The sequence below is a fragment of the Rhinoraja longicauda genome, chromosome 1 (genome assembly GCF_053455715.1).
Source record: "Rhinoraja longicauda isolate Sanriku21f chromosome 1, sRhiLon1.1, whole genome shotgun sequence".
In the NCBI taxonomy this organism is placed as follows: Eukaryota; Metazoa; Chordata; class Chondrichthyes; order Rajiformes; family Arhynchobatidae; genus Rhinoraja; species Rhinoraja longicauda.
This window is the reverse complement of record NC_135953.1, coordinates 17,371,032-17,386,599: the sequence shown is the minus strand read 5'-3', so window position 1 is coordinate 17,386,599 and position 15,568 is coordinate 17,371,032. Positions and strand designations below refer to the sequence as shown.

The 15,568-nt window shown below is 45.2% G+C and overlaps 1 protein-coding gene across 3 annotated transcripts in view; it reads right to left on the bottom strand.

The window, feature by feature from the left end:
• LOC144600647 (fibroblast growth factor receptor-like 1) overlaps positions 1 to 15,568 on the bottom strand; it is a 322,463-nt gene that overhangs the window by 20,570 nt on the left and 286,325 nt on the right. For 2 of the 3 annotated variants that reach the window (XM_078412624.1, XM_078412537.1), the window contains exon 5: positions 4,947 to 5,231. The exons of the other annotated variant lie outside the window; for it this stretch is intronic. In XM_078412624.1, coding sequence (XP_078268750.1) covers positions 4,947 to 5,231 — 285 coding nt within the window. The remainder of the gene's footprint in view (positions 1 to 4,946; positions 5,232 to 15,568) is intronic. 3 annotated transcript variants of the gene reach the window in all.

The window sequence follows — 15,568 nt, the reverse complement described above, 5'->3', positions numbered from 1 at the left end:
CTATTTATGTAAAGACTTGTTGAAGTTCAATAGTTTGACATGGTTACAAGTATATTGTTGCCAATTGTTTATGTGGAAGGAGGTGGGCAGGATTAGTGGGATCACTAGCAGTTGGTGAGGGTGGGGGAGGGAGAGGGGGGTTCGTGTTTAATCTCTCTGGTACTATAAAGTATATTTCTTTTGTACTAAGTTCGAATGCATAAAATGGAAGCCAATGGCTCCAGTTAGAGAAGCATTCAAAAGACTGCACAGAGTCTCTTGGCCAGAGTTGGGGAATTAGTAGTACCAGAGGACATAAGTTTAAGGTGAGGGGGGGGGGAAGATTTAACTTGAGAGGTAACGTTTTCACACAAAGGGTGGTGGGTGTATCTAACAAGCTGCCGGAGGAGGAAGTTGAGACTGGGACTATCCCAGCGTTTAAGAAACAGTTAGCCAGGTACATGGATAGGACAGGTTTAGAGGGATATGGGCCAAACGCAGGCAGGTGTGACTAGTGTAGATGGGACTTGTAGGCCGGTGTGGGAAAGTTGGGCCGAAGGGCCTGTTCCACACTGCAAGACGATAACAGTATGCAGTCATTAACTAATTCACTATTATAGAAAATTAAACCTTCTGAAGGCTTCCTCTGAGGAAAATGGCTTAAGTGTTACTGCTATTTGTTATATTAACTAATTTTGTTGGATTGTTGGGCTTTGGGCCAAAGTGCAGCCAAAGGAATGAACACAAGGCAGAGTCTTACAGCTACTTCATGTAAGGTTCTCTTGGACTTTAGCTGTCTGCACATCATTTTGAGCTTCTGGCAGAAGTCATGCACATAAAACAAGTTTCTCCCTGGTGACTGATGGGGTAGAAAAAGATCACCTCTGCTGGATTATCATGAATAAACTATTGTTTTTCCCAGTGCAGTGAGGTAACTGCAGTGTAAAGGTGACATTGGCTTCTAACGTTCAAAATCACTATTGTCTGAAGGATTTCATCAATAACGGACAGTTCCGAGCAGGCACAAGACAGTGGCAAGTAGTTAACTAAACGTATACAGCTGTGCTACTGTGGTGGCTCTGCAGAGGGTCCAGAGGAGGTTTACAAGAACGATCCCAGGAATGAGTAGGTTAACCTATGATGAGAGTTTGTCGGCACTGGGCCTGTACTCGCTGTAGGTTAGAAGAATGAGGGGGGACCTCATTGAAACAAAGTGAATAGTGAAAGCCTTGTATAGAGTGGATGTGGAGAGAATGTTTCCGCTAATGGGAGAGTCTAGGTCAGAATCAAAGGACGTTCTTTTAGGAAAGAGATGAGGAAAAAATTCTTTGGCCATTGGCTGGTGAATCTGTGGAATTCTTTGCCACAGAACACTACAGAGGCCAAGTCAGTGGATATTTTTTAGGTATAGATAGATTCTTGATTAGTACGGCTGCCAGAAATTATGGGGAGAAGGCAGGAGAACAGGGTTAGGAGGGAGAGATAGATAAGTCATGTTTGAATGGTGGATTAGACATGCTGGGCCGAATGGGCTAATTCTACTTCTGTTCCTTATGACCTTATGACTTCCCTGTGATCTGCGTGGGTTTTCTCTGGGTGCTCCGGTTTCCTCCCACCCCCAAAGACATATAGGTTTGTAAGTTAATTGGTTTGGTATAATTGTAAATTGTCCCTCAAGGGTGTAGGGTAATGTTAGTGTACGGGGACTGCTGGTTGGTGTGGACTCGGTGGGCCGAAGGGCTGTTTCCATGCTGTATCTCTAAACTAAACTAAACTAAACTAAACTAACCAGCCAGCGCAAAGACAATACATGAGTACAATCGAGCCATTTGCAGTGTACAGATACATGATAAGGGAATAAAGTAAGAAATGTTGCTGTAGGAATAGAGATTTAAAAGTGTGGGGTGATTGTAATATGTGATTGTAGATCTGCTTCAGTGGCCAGCACACAAATAGTCACCTGGGTTGGGCGCCATCTTGGATAGGCTTCCAACCCCTTCATTGGCACAAAATGCTGGAGTAACTCAGCGAGACAGGCAGAATCTCTGGATTGAAGGAATGGGTGACATTTTGAGTCGAGACCTTTCTTCAGACCCATCTCTGACATCTCCCTACCGTTTCTTGATCTCACCGTCTCCATCACAGGAGATACACTTCTATATCTGTTACATTGATGACTGCAAATTTACTTGGGCCATCTCCGACATCGCCCTACTGTTTCTTGATCTCACCGTTTCCATCCAACCTACTCCAACCCCTTCATCCCAGGAATCAACCAAGTGAACGTTCTCGGTGCTGGTGCCAATCCAGGCACATCTTTGCTTAAATAGGCAGAGCAAAACTGTGTATATTAGACCCACTCCTTCCTTCTAAAACTGCAACAAAAAAACTTCCTTCACCACACACATTTCCATAAAGGCAAAAATTCCATTTGTCTTCCTAATTCTTTGCTGCACCTGCAAATGATGTGATGCAAAGGGTTCAGATCCATGTGTGCCATTCATTTGTGGAATTGCTCTCTTTAGATAATAATTTGCTTTTTTATTATTCCTTCCAAAATGGGCAACCTCACTTTTACCCACATTATCCTCCACATGCCAACTTCTGAACCACTCAGGCAGCCTGTCTACATGCTTTTGGAGGTTTCTTGTGTCCTCACAAACTACCAATGCGTTCGTCTTTGCCTCAGCAAGGCCACCAACATAATTAAGGATGTCTCACCCCAGACACTCCCTCCTCTCCCCTCCCCCATCAGGCAAGAGGTACAGAAGGGTGAAAGAGCACACATCCAGATTCAGGGACAGTTTCTTCCCAGCTGTTATCAGGCAACTGAACCATCCGACCAACAAGTAGAGAGCTGTCCTGAGCTGCTATCTACCTCATTGGTGACCTTCGAACTATCTTTGATCAGACTTTACTGGACTTTAACTCTCACCAAACGTTATTCACATTATTCCCTTTATCATGTATTTGTACACTCTGGATGGCTCGATTGTAATCATGTATTGTCTTTCCGTTGACTGGTTAGCATACACCAACGGCTTTTCACTGTACCTCTCTCTGCACACGTGACAATAAACGAAACTCAAACTGCTTATTGCAGAAGAACTCTGGCAAAATTGTCAAAACTCTCACATTCTCTTTCATAACACCATGTTGACTCTGCCTGAACCCTTTATGATTTTCTAAACATCCTGCTGTTGGCCTTCCTGATAATGGTCTCCACCATTTTTCCAACGACATGTACGGTAGACTAACTGGCCCCTTGCGTCCTGTTTGCCATGATCTCAGCACTGTTTGCTGGAGCTGACCGCACACAGACTGCATTGTCTCCTGTGTAGTTCCAGTGAGGAATCCTTCCATTTAGCACGGACTCGATGGGCCGATGGACCTGTTTCCATGCTGTATCTCAAAACTAAACTAAATTAATCCCACCATGATTGCCGTTATGCGTTTCTGGAGTTCCAGAAATTAGACCCAGCAATAATGAAAGCACAGTGACAAGTTTCTCAGTTAACAGGATACATGACGTCCCTATGTAGACTACTGACTAGGTGATGGAGTAGTAAGACGGTTCAGGCACTGGATAAGTAGGCAAAGCCTGGTGTATTGATCCAGGGGTGCGAATTTAAATTCCACCGTGGTTGCTGGAAAAACCAAATTCAAAATTAAATCTAAACTAAAACAGATTTGGTTCGTGCCTTTTGAAAAGACACCGTTGCCCTATGTCCTGCCTCACCTCTCTTTGAGCTTCCCCCACCTCACGGAATCTGAAGAAGGACCCCAACCTGAAACTATGTTCTAAAGAGATCCTGCCCGACCCGCTAAGTTACTCCAGCACTTTGCGTCTTTTTTTGCTGTTGTAAACCAGCATCTGCAGTTCCTTGAGTCTATCTTTTGAAAAGGGGTTTTGTTTGCGAAAGCTATTTGGTTCAATGATTCAATGGTGGGTTTTTTTGGTCCCATGTGCAAATGCACAATTAAATTATTTTCTTACATACAGTCCAGTACAGTATTCCCATACCTAAGCACATTCCCGATTAGCAAGTGCACAGAAATAGTCTACTGAGCCCGCATGGAGGTAGCGCCATGTTTTGGGGTCATTTTTGAAAGTCCGGTCCGTGCCCAATCCAGGCAAGCCCCAGGCTGCTGCAGGGCCTCTAGCCATCGCCTTCACTAACGCCCTGCAGTGGAGGGAACCTGCCGTCCTTGTCCAGAACGGCCAGTCTGTGACTACAGGCCCAGAGCAAAGTGATCGACCAAGTGAAATGAGTTCAGATGCCACTAAGGTCAGGAGGCAATTAGGGATGAACATGAAATGTTGACTTAAGCCTGTGACATCCGTATTCTGTAAATAAATATTCAGCGGAACAAAGTTCTAAAGCATTACTTTACAGGGGCAAAATGTTTCTCTGTCCACTTGCCTGAATCTGGTGTTCACTTGGGTGGAACTGTCTGGCCTCAAGGCAGGGAAAAACGAATTGAATCGACCTTTTAATCAGACTGAAAATCAGCTGCTTTGTAGTGCAACACTGCTGGAAAATGATGGGGGTTTTTTTTTTAGGAAAAGCGAAAGAATGCGAGGAATGTAGGCGGGGTGACATTGAAACGTAAAAGAATAAATATCCATCTTTGATTCCGAAGGGCATCAGAAATAAATTGGGTTTTCCTTGCTTTCGCCTGATCCATATTTTAGAATTATAGCCACCACATCTGACAAGGGAGATGAGGCCTGATTCAAGTTTTGCATCTCTGCTCCTGTGTTTCGAATGAAAACACATTTAGCATCTGCACACAGCTGCCTGGCCTTATCGCTGCCAGATGTGTAATGGGCTGCAGGTTTGACTCTTGCATAGCGGAGTACACATTTGGCCATGTGTTTCTCATTATCAACATAAGACCCGCTTGCAACTGTCTTCAAATAGACCATTATTTTAATCCCTTCTTAAAGGCAGTGCAGTACTTACGGATTACTTCAACCTTGTATGTCGCGTTTATCTCGCCTGCTTTGCTATAGACACGGCACGTGTACTTCCCACTGTCGCCCGGCCTTAGGCTTTTCAGGGTTAAAGTCCACTTCTTCTTCTTGGTGTCTCCCAGGTCCTGAGGCGTGAGAGGCCTGTTGTCCTTTAGCCAGGTGATATCGGGCTGGGGGTAACCACTGGCGGCACACTTGAGTCGTATTGAGCTGCCCACGGGACGGGCTATCACCCTGCGACGCATTTTGGTGGGCTGCGTAAACCGGGGCCTGACTGTAAATTACCAGAGAAAAGCTGTTACAACCCTATGGAGTAAAGATGCGCTGCCAACACGAAATGGGACTGTGTGTGTCGGTAGAATCTGACCCCCATCTGAAGGGGAAGGATTCTTCAGAGGTTCTTGGCCACTCTTAGTTTAGTTATTAGTTTGGTTGAGAGATACAGCACAGAAGCAGGCCCTTCGGCCCACTGAGTCCGCACCGACCAGTGATCCCCGCACATTAACACTATCCCTCACGCACTCCGGACAATTTACACATACACCAAGCCAATTAACCTACATACCTGCACGTCTTTGGAGTGCGGGAGGAAACCGAAGATCACGGAGAAAACCCACGCAGGTCACGGGGAGAACGTACAAACTCCGTACAGACAGCGCCTGTAGTCGGGATCGAACCCGGGTCTCCGGCGCTGCATGCGCTGTAAGGCAGCAACTCTACCCCTGCACCACTGTGGCCAGCTCTTCTTGGGTTTGGAAAGCCATCCCATGAGGTTGTTTATAAATCCAGATTTAAAAAAATACTTTATAATTATATTAAATATTACAACAAAGAAGACACAAAGAAGACACAAAGTGTCGGAGAAACTCAGCGGGTCAGGCAGCGTGTCTGGAGAACACGGATAGGTGACATTTTTGGGATGCAGTCTGACCCACCGAGTTGCTCCTGCACTTTGTGTCTTTTTTTTTGTAAACCAGCTCTGCAGTTCCTTGTTTCTACATACTATTTGGCCTGATGGGTTTACATTGGAGTTTATCCTCGACATAGTTTCATTTCAACCTACCAACAGTTTCTCCTATTCCTTTTGCCTACATGAAATTACTAGGCTACTCTTTGTCTTTGCTTTACCTGTAACCAACCTATATTCTTTAAATGAATTAGACACATAAAGCTGGAGTAACTCAGGGCATCAGGCAGCATCTCTGGAGAAAAGGAATAGGTGACGTTTCAGGTCAAGACCCTTCTTCAGTCAGACCCTTCTTCGGAGTGAAGAAGGGTCTTGACCTGAAACGTCACCTATTCCTTTTATCCAGAGATGCTGCCTGAAGTCCTGTTGTAAACTTAGATATCCTTCCTCACTGTCCATGATGCAACCAATTTTGGTTTCATCTGCAAATTTACTAATAATGTTAACTCCAAATCGTTAATGTAGATAACAGCCAACAGTGGACCCAGCACCGACCCCTGCGGAACTCCACTTGTCACAGGCTTCCGATCGGAAAATCAACCCCCCACAACTACCTTTTGACTGGTTCTTCCAAGCTAATTTTGAAATTCATTAGTTATCTTTTTTAAACCAGCAAGTGCCGTTCTTTGTGTCCATGTGACTGGTTACCTTGGTGATCTCCTCACAAAACCCTATCAGATTTTTGTGCGACACGGTGGCGCAGCCGTAGAGTTGCTGCCTAACAGCTCCAGAGGCCCGGGTTCGAACCTGACTTCGGGGGCTGTCTGTAAGGAGTTTGCACGTTCTCCCCGTGACCTTCGTGGATTTTCTCCGGGTGCTCCGGTTTCCTCCCACATTCCAAAGACATACAGGTTTGTAGGTTAGTCGGCTTCTGTAAATTGTAAATTGGCCCTACTGTTTCGGATAATGCTCGTGTACTGGGTGATTGCTAGTCGGTGCGGACGCAGTGGGCCAAAGGGCATGCTTCTGCACTGCATCTCTAAAGTCTAAAGTCTACTTCTGATGAAGACAACTCTCTGCTGTTTGTAACCTCTTGCCTGCTACTGCCTATATTCTTCCACTGTGGGTCTTTAGTGCTTTCTCTGTATCTTTGTGACTCAGGCAGACATGTCCTTTTGTCATGGTCCAACACCAAAATTCTCTTGTTATCCCTCTTGTTATCACACCTTCCCCAGCCAACAATGGGCCATTATTAGCTCCACCCTTCCTGAAGTTACCTGTTGCCGGCCCTTTTCTCGCTTCCAGTTTATTTACCCCCCAACCACCTCTCCTTTCCTTCTGAAGACGGGTTTACGACCTGAAATGTCACCTAATCGTTTTCTCCAGTGATGCTGCCTGACTCGCTGAATTACTCCAGCATTTTGTGTCCATTGCCGGTGTCAACCAGCATCAGCAGTTCCTTCCCACACAAAGAAAAGAATAGCAGGAAAGCCCCCGTACTAATGCGGAGTGAAACTAAACTAAACTAAACCTGTGGCTCTAAAGACGAAGGCGATTTAGCTTACAAGACTCGGGCAAAGATAATACATTGAGAAATGTGTTACTCCCAAATAGGGTTTGACTAAATGAATATCATGAAAGTTTAATGACCAAAAAAATGTTGCAATGCGTGGGTTAATCCCCAGTCTAGGTCATCCAGAGGAGAACCAAGCTTGTGGGAGCAGTGATCAGATGTGGATACAACACTATAACAGAGCCGCTGTTCTCTTGTTCACAGACCCTCTGAGGGCTTTGCAAGAGAGATTTTTTTCAGCTAAATATCAAGTAAAAACATTGTTAAAGACCAGTTATGTTCTTTAAAGTTCAACTTGGACAGAAATATTGCAGAAGATCAGGAAATGGCAGACGTTTCGATAAATTCTTCTCAAACAAAGACTGGGACTAATTCCCGATCCAGACATTTTTTACTCAAGAATCTATAACATACGCAGAGGTCAATAAAATATGTGTCATGCAGAAAGCCCGAGGGACAGGCCATGCCGGCCAAGCAAAATAAACCCCGAGAATCTGCACGGAAATAAAAGAGGAAACAGGGAATACTTCTGGTTAACATGCTAAGGAGCTATAGAAATCCAGGAGCACCAGCCGACAACAGAACAGCAGAATTATCCTGGTGTTTAAAAATAGAGTGTGACATGATCCGTGAATTAAACCGTTGCTCCAGGGTTCACATCTCACTCAGTTAGTCGAGTAATACTTCATTTGTAAAAAGCTCCTCAGCAGCTTTTCCATTACAAGGCCACACTCTTTTGCAATGAAAGGCACAGGATGGGCCAGAGTGCAGTATTTCAGAGAAGAAAAATCCTCACGGGATTATGCCAGTTTAGTTTAGTTTAGTTTAGCTCAGTTTACAGATACAGCGCAGAAACAGGCCCTGCGATCCACCGAGTCCACACCGACCAGCGATCACCCCGTACACTAGCACTATCCTACACGCTAGGAAGAAATCTACAATTTTTACTGAAACCAATCAACCTACAAACCTGCACGTCTTTGGAGAGCGGGAGGAAACCGGAGCACCCGGGGAAAACCCACGCGCTCACGGGGAGAACGTACAAACTCCGTATGGACAGCACCCGTAGTCAGGATTGGACCCAGGTCACAGGAGCTGTAAGGCAGCAACTCAGCTGCTGCAGCGCTGTGCCACCTTATCAATAGTACACAGTGAATGAAAGGAGGAATCAATGAACTCAAGAGAAAATAAATCACCAACCATGAAAGCTGTACAGATCTTTGAGGGGGATATTAAACTACTGGATGAAATTTACTTGGCAAGGAAAATATTTAGATATTTAATAGTAAATGGCATTTTTAAGAGATGTTAAAGATCACGGCGAAATATCTGGATTGAAAGTTTTGCTGGGAGTGGGAAAGTTTAGATGTTGGTGAACAGAGATGTTCTGGCCTGGTATCCAATTCTACAGAGCTGGTTTATGTTCCCAGCTTCACACACTCCCATGAGATTATACCTTGGCCTCTACTTTGGGACTACAAGAAAGTGGGAGGAAGGAGAACAAATCAGATTTTAAAACATTAAAAGACATGAGCTTAGCATCAAAGAGAGAAACATAGAAACATAGAAAATAGGTGAAGGAGTAGGCCTTTCAGCCCTTTGAGCCAGCACCATCATTCATTATGATCATGGCTGGCCATCCAAAATCAGTACCCCATTCCTGCTTTCTCCCCATATCCCTGGATTCCATTAGCCCTAAGAGCTAAATCTAACTCTCTCTTCAATACATCGAGAATTTTCCTTCTTACTCAGTCCCATTGCATCAAGGACAATTTTTTTAGCTTAGTTTAGAGGCACAGCACGGAAACAGGCCCTTCTGCCCACCGAGTCCGTGCCGACCAGCGATCCCCGCATTCTAGCACTATCCTACGCACACTGGGGACAACTTACAATTGTACCGAGCCAATTACCCCACAAACCTGTATGTCTTTGGAGTATGGGAGTAACCGGAGCACCTGGAGAAAACCCATGCGATTACAGGGAGAACGTACAAGCTCCGTACAGACAAGGGCCCGTCATCAGGATCGAACCCGGGTCTCTGATGCAGTAAGGCAGCAACTCTGCTGCTGCGCCACCGTGCTGCCCACTTGCTTCCACAGCAAAGAACATAGAACATTGAACGTAACCACACGGGCACAGGACCTTCAGGTCCACATTGTCTATGCCAAACGTAATTGCTAAATTAATCTAATCTCCTCTGTCTGCATACGATCCATATTCCTCCATTCCCTGCCTATCCATGTGCCTAACTAAAAGCCTCGTAAACGCCACTATAGCATCTGCCTCCTCCACCATTGCTGGCAGCGCATTCCGGGCATCCACCACCCTCTGTGTAAAAAACCTTTCTCCACACATCTCCTTTCGTCTTTCGTCTTAAAGGATTCGTCTTAAAGCTATGGCATTTAATGGCCTCTAATCATTAACATTTCCACCCGAGTTAATAGGTTCGGGCTGTCGGCAGGTTTGTGGGTTCTGAGGTGGATGATGAAGCCATTAAGGAAAAGAGAAAACTAGTGCGTAGAAGCATAGACTGGTTAGGACAGCACAAGTAGTGCAGCTAGCACAGCCATTGTCTCACAGCACATGAGACCTGGGTTTAATCCTGACCTTGGGTGCAGTGTGTGTGGACTTTATTCATTCTCACTGTGCCCATATGGCTCTCCTCGGGTTGCTGTAGTTTCCTCCCACATTCCAAAGGCACGTGGGTTGGTAGATTAATATAAGTTAACTGCAAATTGCCCCTCGCGTGCAGGTGAGTGAGGGGAGTTGATGAAAATATGGAGAGAATACAAAAATAATTAAGAGAGTGTTAGTATTAATGGACGGTTGATGCTTGGCATGGACTTGATATGCCAAAAGGCTAGTTTCTCTGGACTCTTTGAAAGCAGAAAGTTGTGTTAAAATTTGACGAAACACTTAAAGTTAGCATGCAGGTACAGCAGGCAGTGAAGAAAGCTAATGGCATGTTGGCCTTTATGACAAGAGGAGTTGAGTATAGGAGCACAGAGGTCCTTCTGCAGTTATACAGGGCCCTAGTGAGATCGCACCTGGAGTACCGTGTGCAGTTTTGGTCTCCAAATTTGAGGAAGGACATTATTGCTATTGAGGGAGTACAGCGTAGGTTCACTAGGTTAATTCCCGGAATGGCGGGACTGTCGTATGTTGAAAGACTGGATCAACTAGGCTTGTATACACTGGAATTTATAAGGATGAGAGGGGATCTTATTGAAACATATAAGATTATTAAGGGATTGGATACGTTAGAGGCAGGAAACATGTTCCCAATGTTGGGGGAGCCCAGAACCAGGGGCTACAATTTATGAATAAGGGGTAGGCCATTTAGAATGGAGATGAGGAAAAACTTTTTCAGTCAGAGAGTTGTAAATCTGTGGAATTCTCTGCCTCAGAAGGCAGTGGAGGCCAATTCTCTGGATACTTTCAAGAGAGCTAGATAGAGCTCTTAATGATAGTGGAGTCAGGGGGTATGGGGAGAAGGCAGGAACAGGGTACTGATTGTGAATGAACAGCCATGACCACATTGAATGGCGGTGCTGGCTCGATGGGCCGAATGGCCTACTCCTGCACCTATTGTCTATTGCCTGTTGTCTATTGATTTGTTGCTCTTCATTAAAAATGCTTTTATTCCAGAAGCACCCCCCTTTTATTGTTCATGAGGGTATGTTATGGAGCCACACTGATTTTCGGAAGTCCTTGGCTCTGTAATTGGTTGTGATCAGCCCAAATGAACAGATCTTCAGTTTAATCACAGCAGATCTCTACCTCAAATCCGTTTGCTTGTCTTTCTTCCACAACATTTACGAGGATATTACCAGGACTTGAGGGCCTGAGCTATAAGAAAGGACTGGGCAGGCTGAGTCTCTATTCCTTGGAGTGCAGGAAGCTGTGGGGTGATCTTATAGAGGTGTATGAAACCATGAGGGGAAGGGATGGAGAGAATGCACAGAGTTCTTTACCCAGCATAGTGGAATCAAGAACTAGAGGACATAGGTATAAGGAGAGAGGGACAAGACCTAATAGATGAAGGGCAACCTTTTCACTCAGAGGGTGGTGGGTGTATGGAATGAGCTGCCAGAGGAGGCAGGTACTCTATCAACATTTAAATAACACTTAGACAGGTACATGGATAGGAAAGGTTTCAAGGGATAGGGGTCAAATGATGGGCAAATGGAACTAGCATAGGTTGGGAATCTTGGTTTGCATCGAGGAGTTCGGTGGAAAGTGCTCTATGACTGTATAAGTTTCATTTAGTATGGAGAATATGGAAACAGGCCATTCGGCCCACCGAGTCCATGCCAACCACCGTCACCCATACATTAGTTCTATCCTGCACACTAGGGATGATTTACAGAAGCAAATTAAACTACAATCTTGCACATCTTTGGAATGTAGGAGGAAACTGGAGCACCTGGAGAAAACCCACGCGGTCACAAGGTGAAAGTACAAACTCCGCACAGCACCCGTGGTCAGGATCGATCCTGGGTCTCTGGTGCTATAAGGCAGCAACTCTACAGCTCCACCATTAACAAAAGTCCACTGATCTGAAACTTTCAGATGTCCCAAAATATCTCCGAGGGGAGAGAGTGCACAAGTTTCCACTCCCCTCCTAAATTTCACCATTAAACGTCACAGGATTTTGAAGATTCTCCTCACTTGCTCACCATTCCTCTGGCAATGGTAACTCCAAGTCTACCAAAACTCAGCCATCAAATCCAAGAGAATGCAAGCAAATTTATCAATCCGCCCTTGATACTTAAGCACATGTAATTCCGATAGATGGTGTTTAGCCTGAAATGTTAACTCTTTTTCACTTTCCCCAGACCCGATAAATGTTGCCAGCCAAATCGATATTTATTTCAGGTTCCAGCAGCTATAGTTTTAAAAAAGGTTTTATAATTCTGATGAGCACCACTTTCAAGACCAGTATAAACTGCCCTGATATTCATTTTTCAAAACGAAATACGATACTCCAAATAGATTCTTATGAAGCCATTGTCCATCTGAACCATTAGTACTGCAAACCTCAAGATAAAGATGGCCACCCATGGACACAAGGAACTGCAGATGCTGGTTTATATTAAAAAAAGATACAATGTGCTGGAGTACAGTAACTCGGTGGACAGGCAGCTTCTCTGGAGGATAGACACAAAATGCTGGAGTAATTCAGCGGGACAGGCAGCATCTCTGGAGAGAAGGGATGAGTGATGTTTCGGGTCGAGACAATAGACAATAGACAATAGGTGCAGCAGTAGGCCATTCGGCCCTTCGAGCCAGCACCGCCATTTAATGTGATCGTGGGTGATCACAGTTCTCAATTAGTACCCAGTTCCTGCCTTCTCCCCATACCCCCTGCCTCCGCTATCCTTAAGAGCTCTATCTAGCTCTCTCTTGAATGCATTCAGAGAATTGGCCTCCACTGCCTTCTGAGGCAGTGAATTCCACAGATTTTCAACTCTCTGACTGAAAAAGTTTTTCCTCATCTCCGTTCTAAATGGCCTACCCCTTATTCTTAAACTGTGGCCCCTGGTTCTGGACTCCCCCAACATTGGGAACATTGAGACCCTTCTTCATACAGCATCTCTGGAGGAGATGGATAGGTGATGTTTTAGGTCGGGACCCTTCTTTGGACTGATTGGCTTGAAGGGCCAAATGGCCTCCTCCTGCACCTATTTTCTACGATTGTATTAAAGGGGGAGAAAGCTGGCCGAGAGATGGGGCGTGACAAAGACAGGCCACCTATCACTTGCTGAGTTACTCCAGCACTTTGTGTCTGTTATAAACATTCCAACAGCACTTCAATTACTTCTTGTAACTGTTCACTAACTTTATGTGACCTTTGTAATAAATGGACTCTAGAATCCCTTTGTTTTTCACAGTGGTAAAAGGAGCACAGTGATCCTTCAGCTGAAATAGTACATGAGGACCAATCCTGGCCAATATCCAAAGGATACAGACATACTCACACACATGCAGACACACGCACACACACACACACACACACACACACGCACACGCACACAGTCTCTCTCTGTCTCTGCCTATCAGTTTCTGCCTCTCTGTGTCTGTCTGTCAGTTTTTGTCTGTCTGTCTCTATCTCTCTCTCTTTCTCTCTCCCTCTCTCTCTCTATCTGTCTCTCTGTCTCTCTGTCCCTGTCCCTCTCTCTTTCTCTATTTGTTTTTGTCTGTCTGTCTTCTCTCCCACTCTCTCTGTCGTCTGCCTCTGTCTGTCTGTCTGTCTGTCTGTCTGTCTGTCTGTCTGTCTGTCTGTCTGTCTGTCTGTCTGTCTGTCTGTCTGTCTGTCTGTCTGTCTCTCGGTTTGTCTGTCTCTGTCTCTCTATCTGTCTCTGTCTGTCTGTCTCTCTCTGTCTCTCTCAATCTCCCTCTGTTTATCCCCGTCTTTCCATCTCTCTCTCTATCTTTCTCTCTCTCTCTCCACACTGTTGCAAGAAAACAATTTAATGGGGTATTGGGAGCACAGTGATTAATCCCATCGAGGCACGTGACCTAATTGAAAGTGATAAATCTACTAATTTGGGGCTTGCTTGAGAAAATGAAAACAGTGGATTATTGAAAAAAACCACGGTTCATTTCCTGGGCAAGGAAGCCTGCCAACCTTACCTGGCCTAATCCAACCTTACCTGGCCTACCTTACCTGGCATAATCCACCCTTGGTTCTTGTCCCCTGGTATGTGTTTGACTCTAAATTGTTTATGGACATCTGAGGCCTGGCATTAAACACTAGCATGGCAATTTCACTCAAATCTTGGAAATTAATTAATGGAAAAAAATTGATTTGATTGACCAGGTACAGTTTGGTACTGAAGGTACAGTCTTCCGTGTCATATGACCCGCCCACATGTTTCAACATATATTTAGCCACGCATACAAAGACATGAGAAAATGCCTTCTTGTTCGTTAAAGTTAAAGTTAAATTGGAGGAACAGCATCTCATATTTCGCTTGGGCAGCTTACAGCCGAGTGGTATGAATATTGATTTTTTTAACTTCAAGTAACCCCAGCATTCCCTCTCTCTCTTTCCCCCCCCCCCCCACCCAAGTCGCACCAGCTTCTCATTTTGACCCAACAAACAGCTAACAATGGCCTGTTTCCTTTAACATCGGTACTTTTTTGCATATCTTTCATTCATTGTTCTTTATCTCTCCACATCACCGGCTATGTCTCTCGTTTCCCATATCCCTAACCAGTCGGAAGAAGGGTCTTGACCCAAAATGTCACCCATTCCTTCTCTCCAGAGATGCTGCCTGTCCCGCTGAGTTACTCCAGCTTTTTGTGTCCATCTAAAGTTAATGGAGAGTTAATCAGGGACCGAGGCAGTATACTCTTTGTTCTGAACAAAGTTCAGACGGATCTAAGTGTTCCAGTCTGTGAAGCACAACATTTTCAACAAGCAGGTCCAACAAGTGTACAGGGATCGCTGGTCAGCACTTGGGTCAAAGGGCCTGTTTCCGTGCTGTATCTCTAAACTAAACTGAGTAGATAAAAGGGCGCTCAGCTTGTTAGCCTTTATTGCAAAGGGGTTGGAAGTTTTGTAACAGTTTATGTTGCCGGTGAGGCCACACATGGAATACTATTGCACACTATCCATCCCCTTACCTGACACAGTAACTTTGGAAATAGTCCAAAGGAGATTAGCCAGGCTAAATCGCAGGCTGAGAGGGATGTCCCATCATGAGAAGCTAGACAGTTTGGACCTCTATTCCATGGAGATTAGAAGAATGAGGTGTGATCTTATTCAAATGTTTAAGATCCTAAGAGGGTTTCACAGGATAAATGTTGAGACACAAGGAACTGTAGATAGTGGAATCTTGAGCACGGTGGCGCAGCAGTGGAGTTGCTGCCTTACAGCGAATGCAGTGCCAGGACACCCGGGTTCGATCCCGACTACGGGTGCTGTCTGTACGGAGTTTGAACGTTCTCCCCTGACCTGCGTGGGTTTACTCCGAGATCTTCGGTTTCCTCTCACACTTCAAAGACGTACAGGTTTGTAGGTTAATTAGCCTGGTAAATGTGAAAATTGTCCCTCGTGCGTGTAGGATAGTGTTAATATGCAGGGATCGCTGGTCGGCGCGGACTCGGTGGGCCGAAGGGCCTG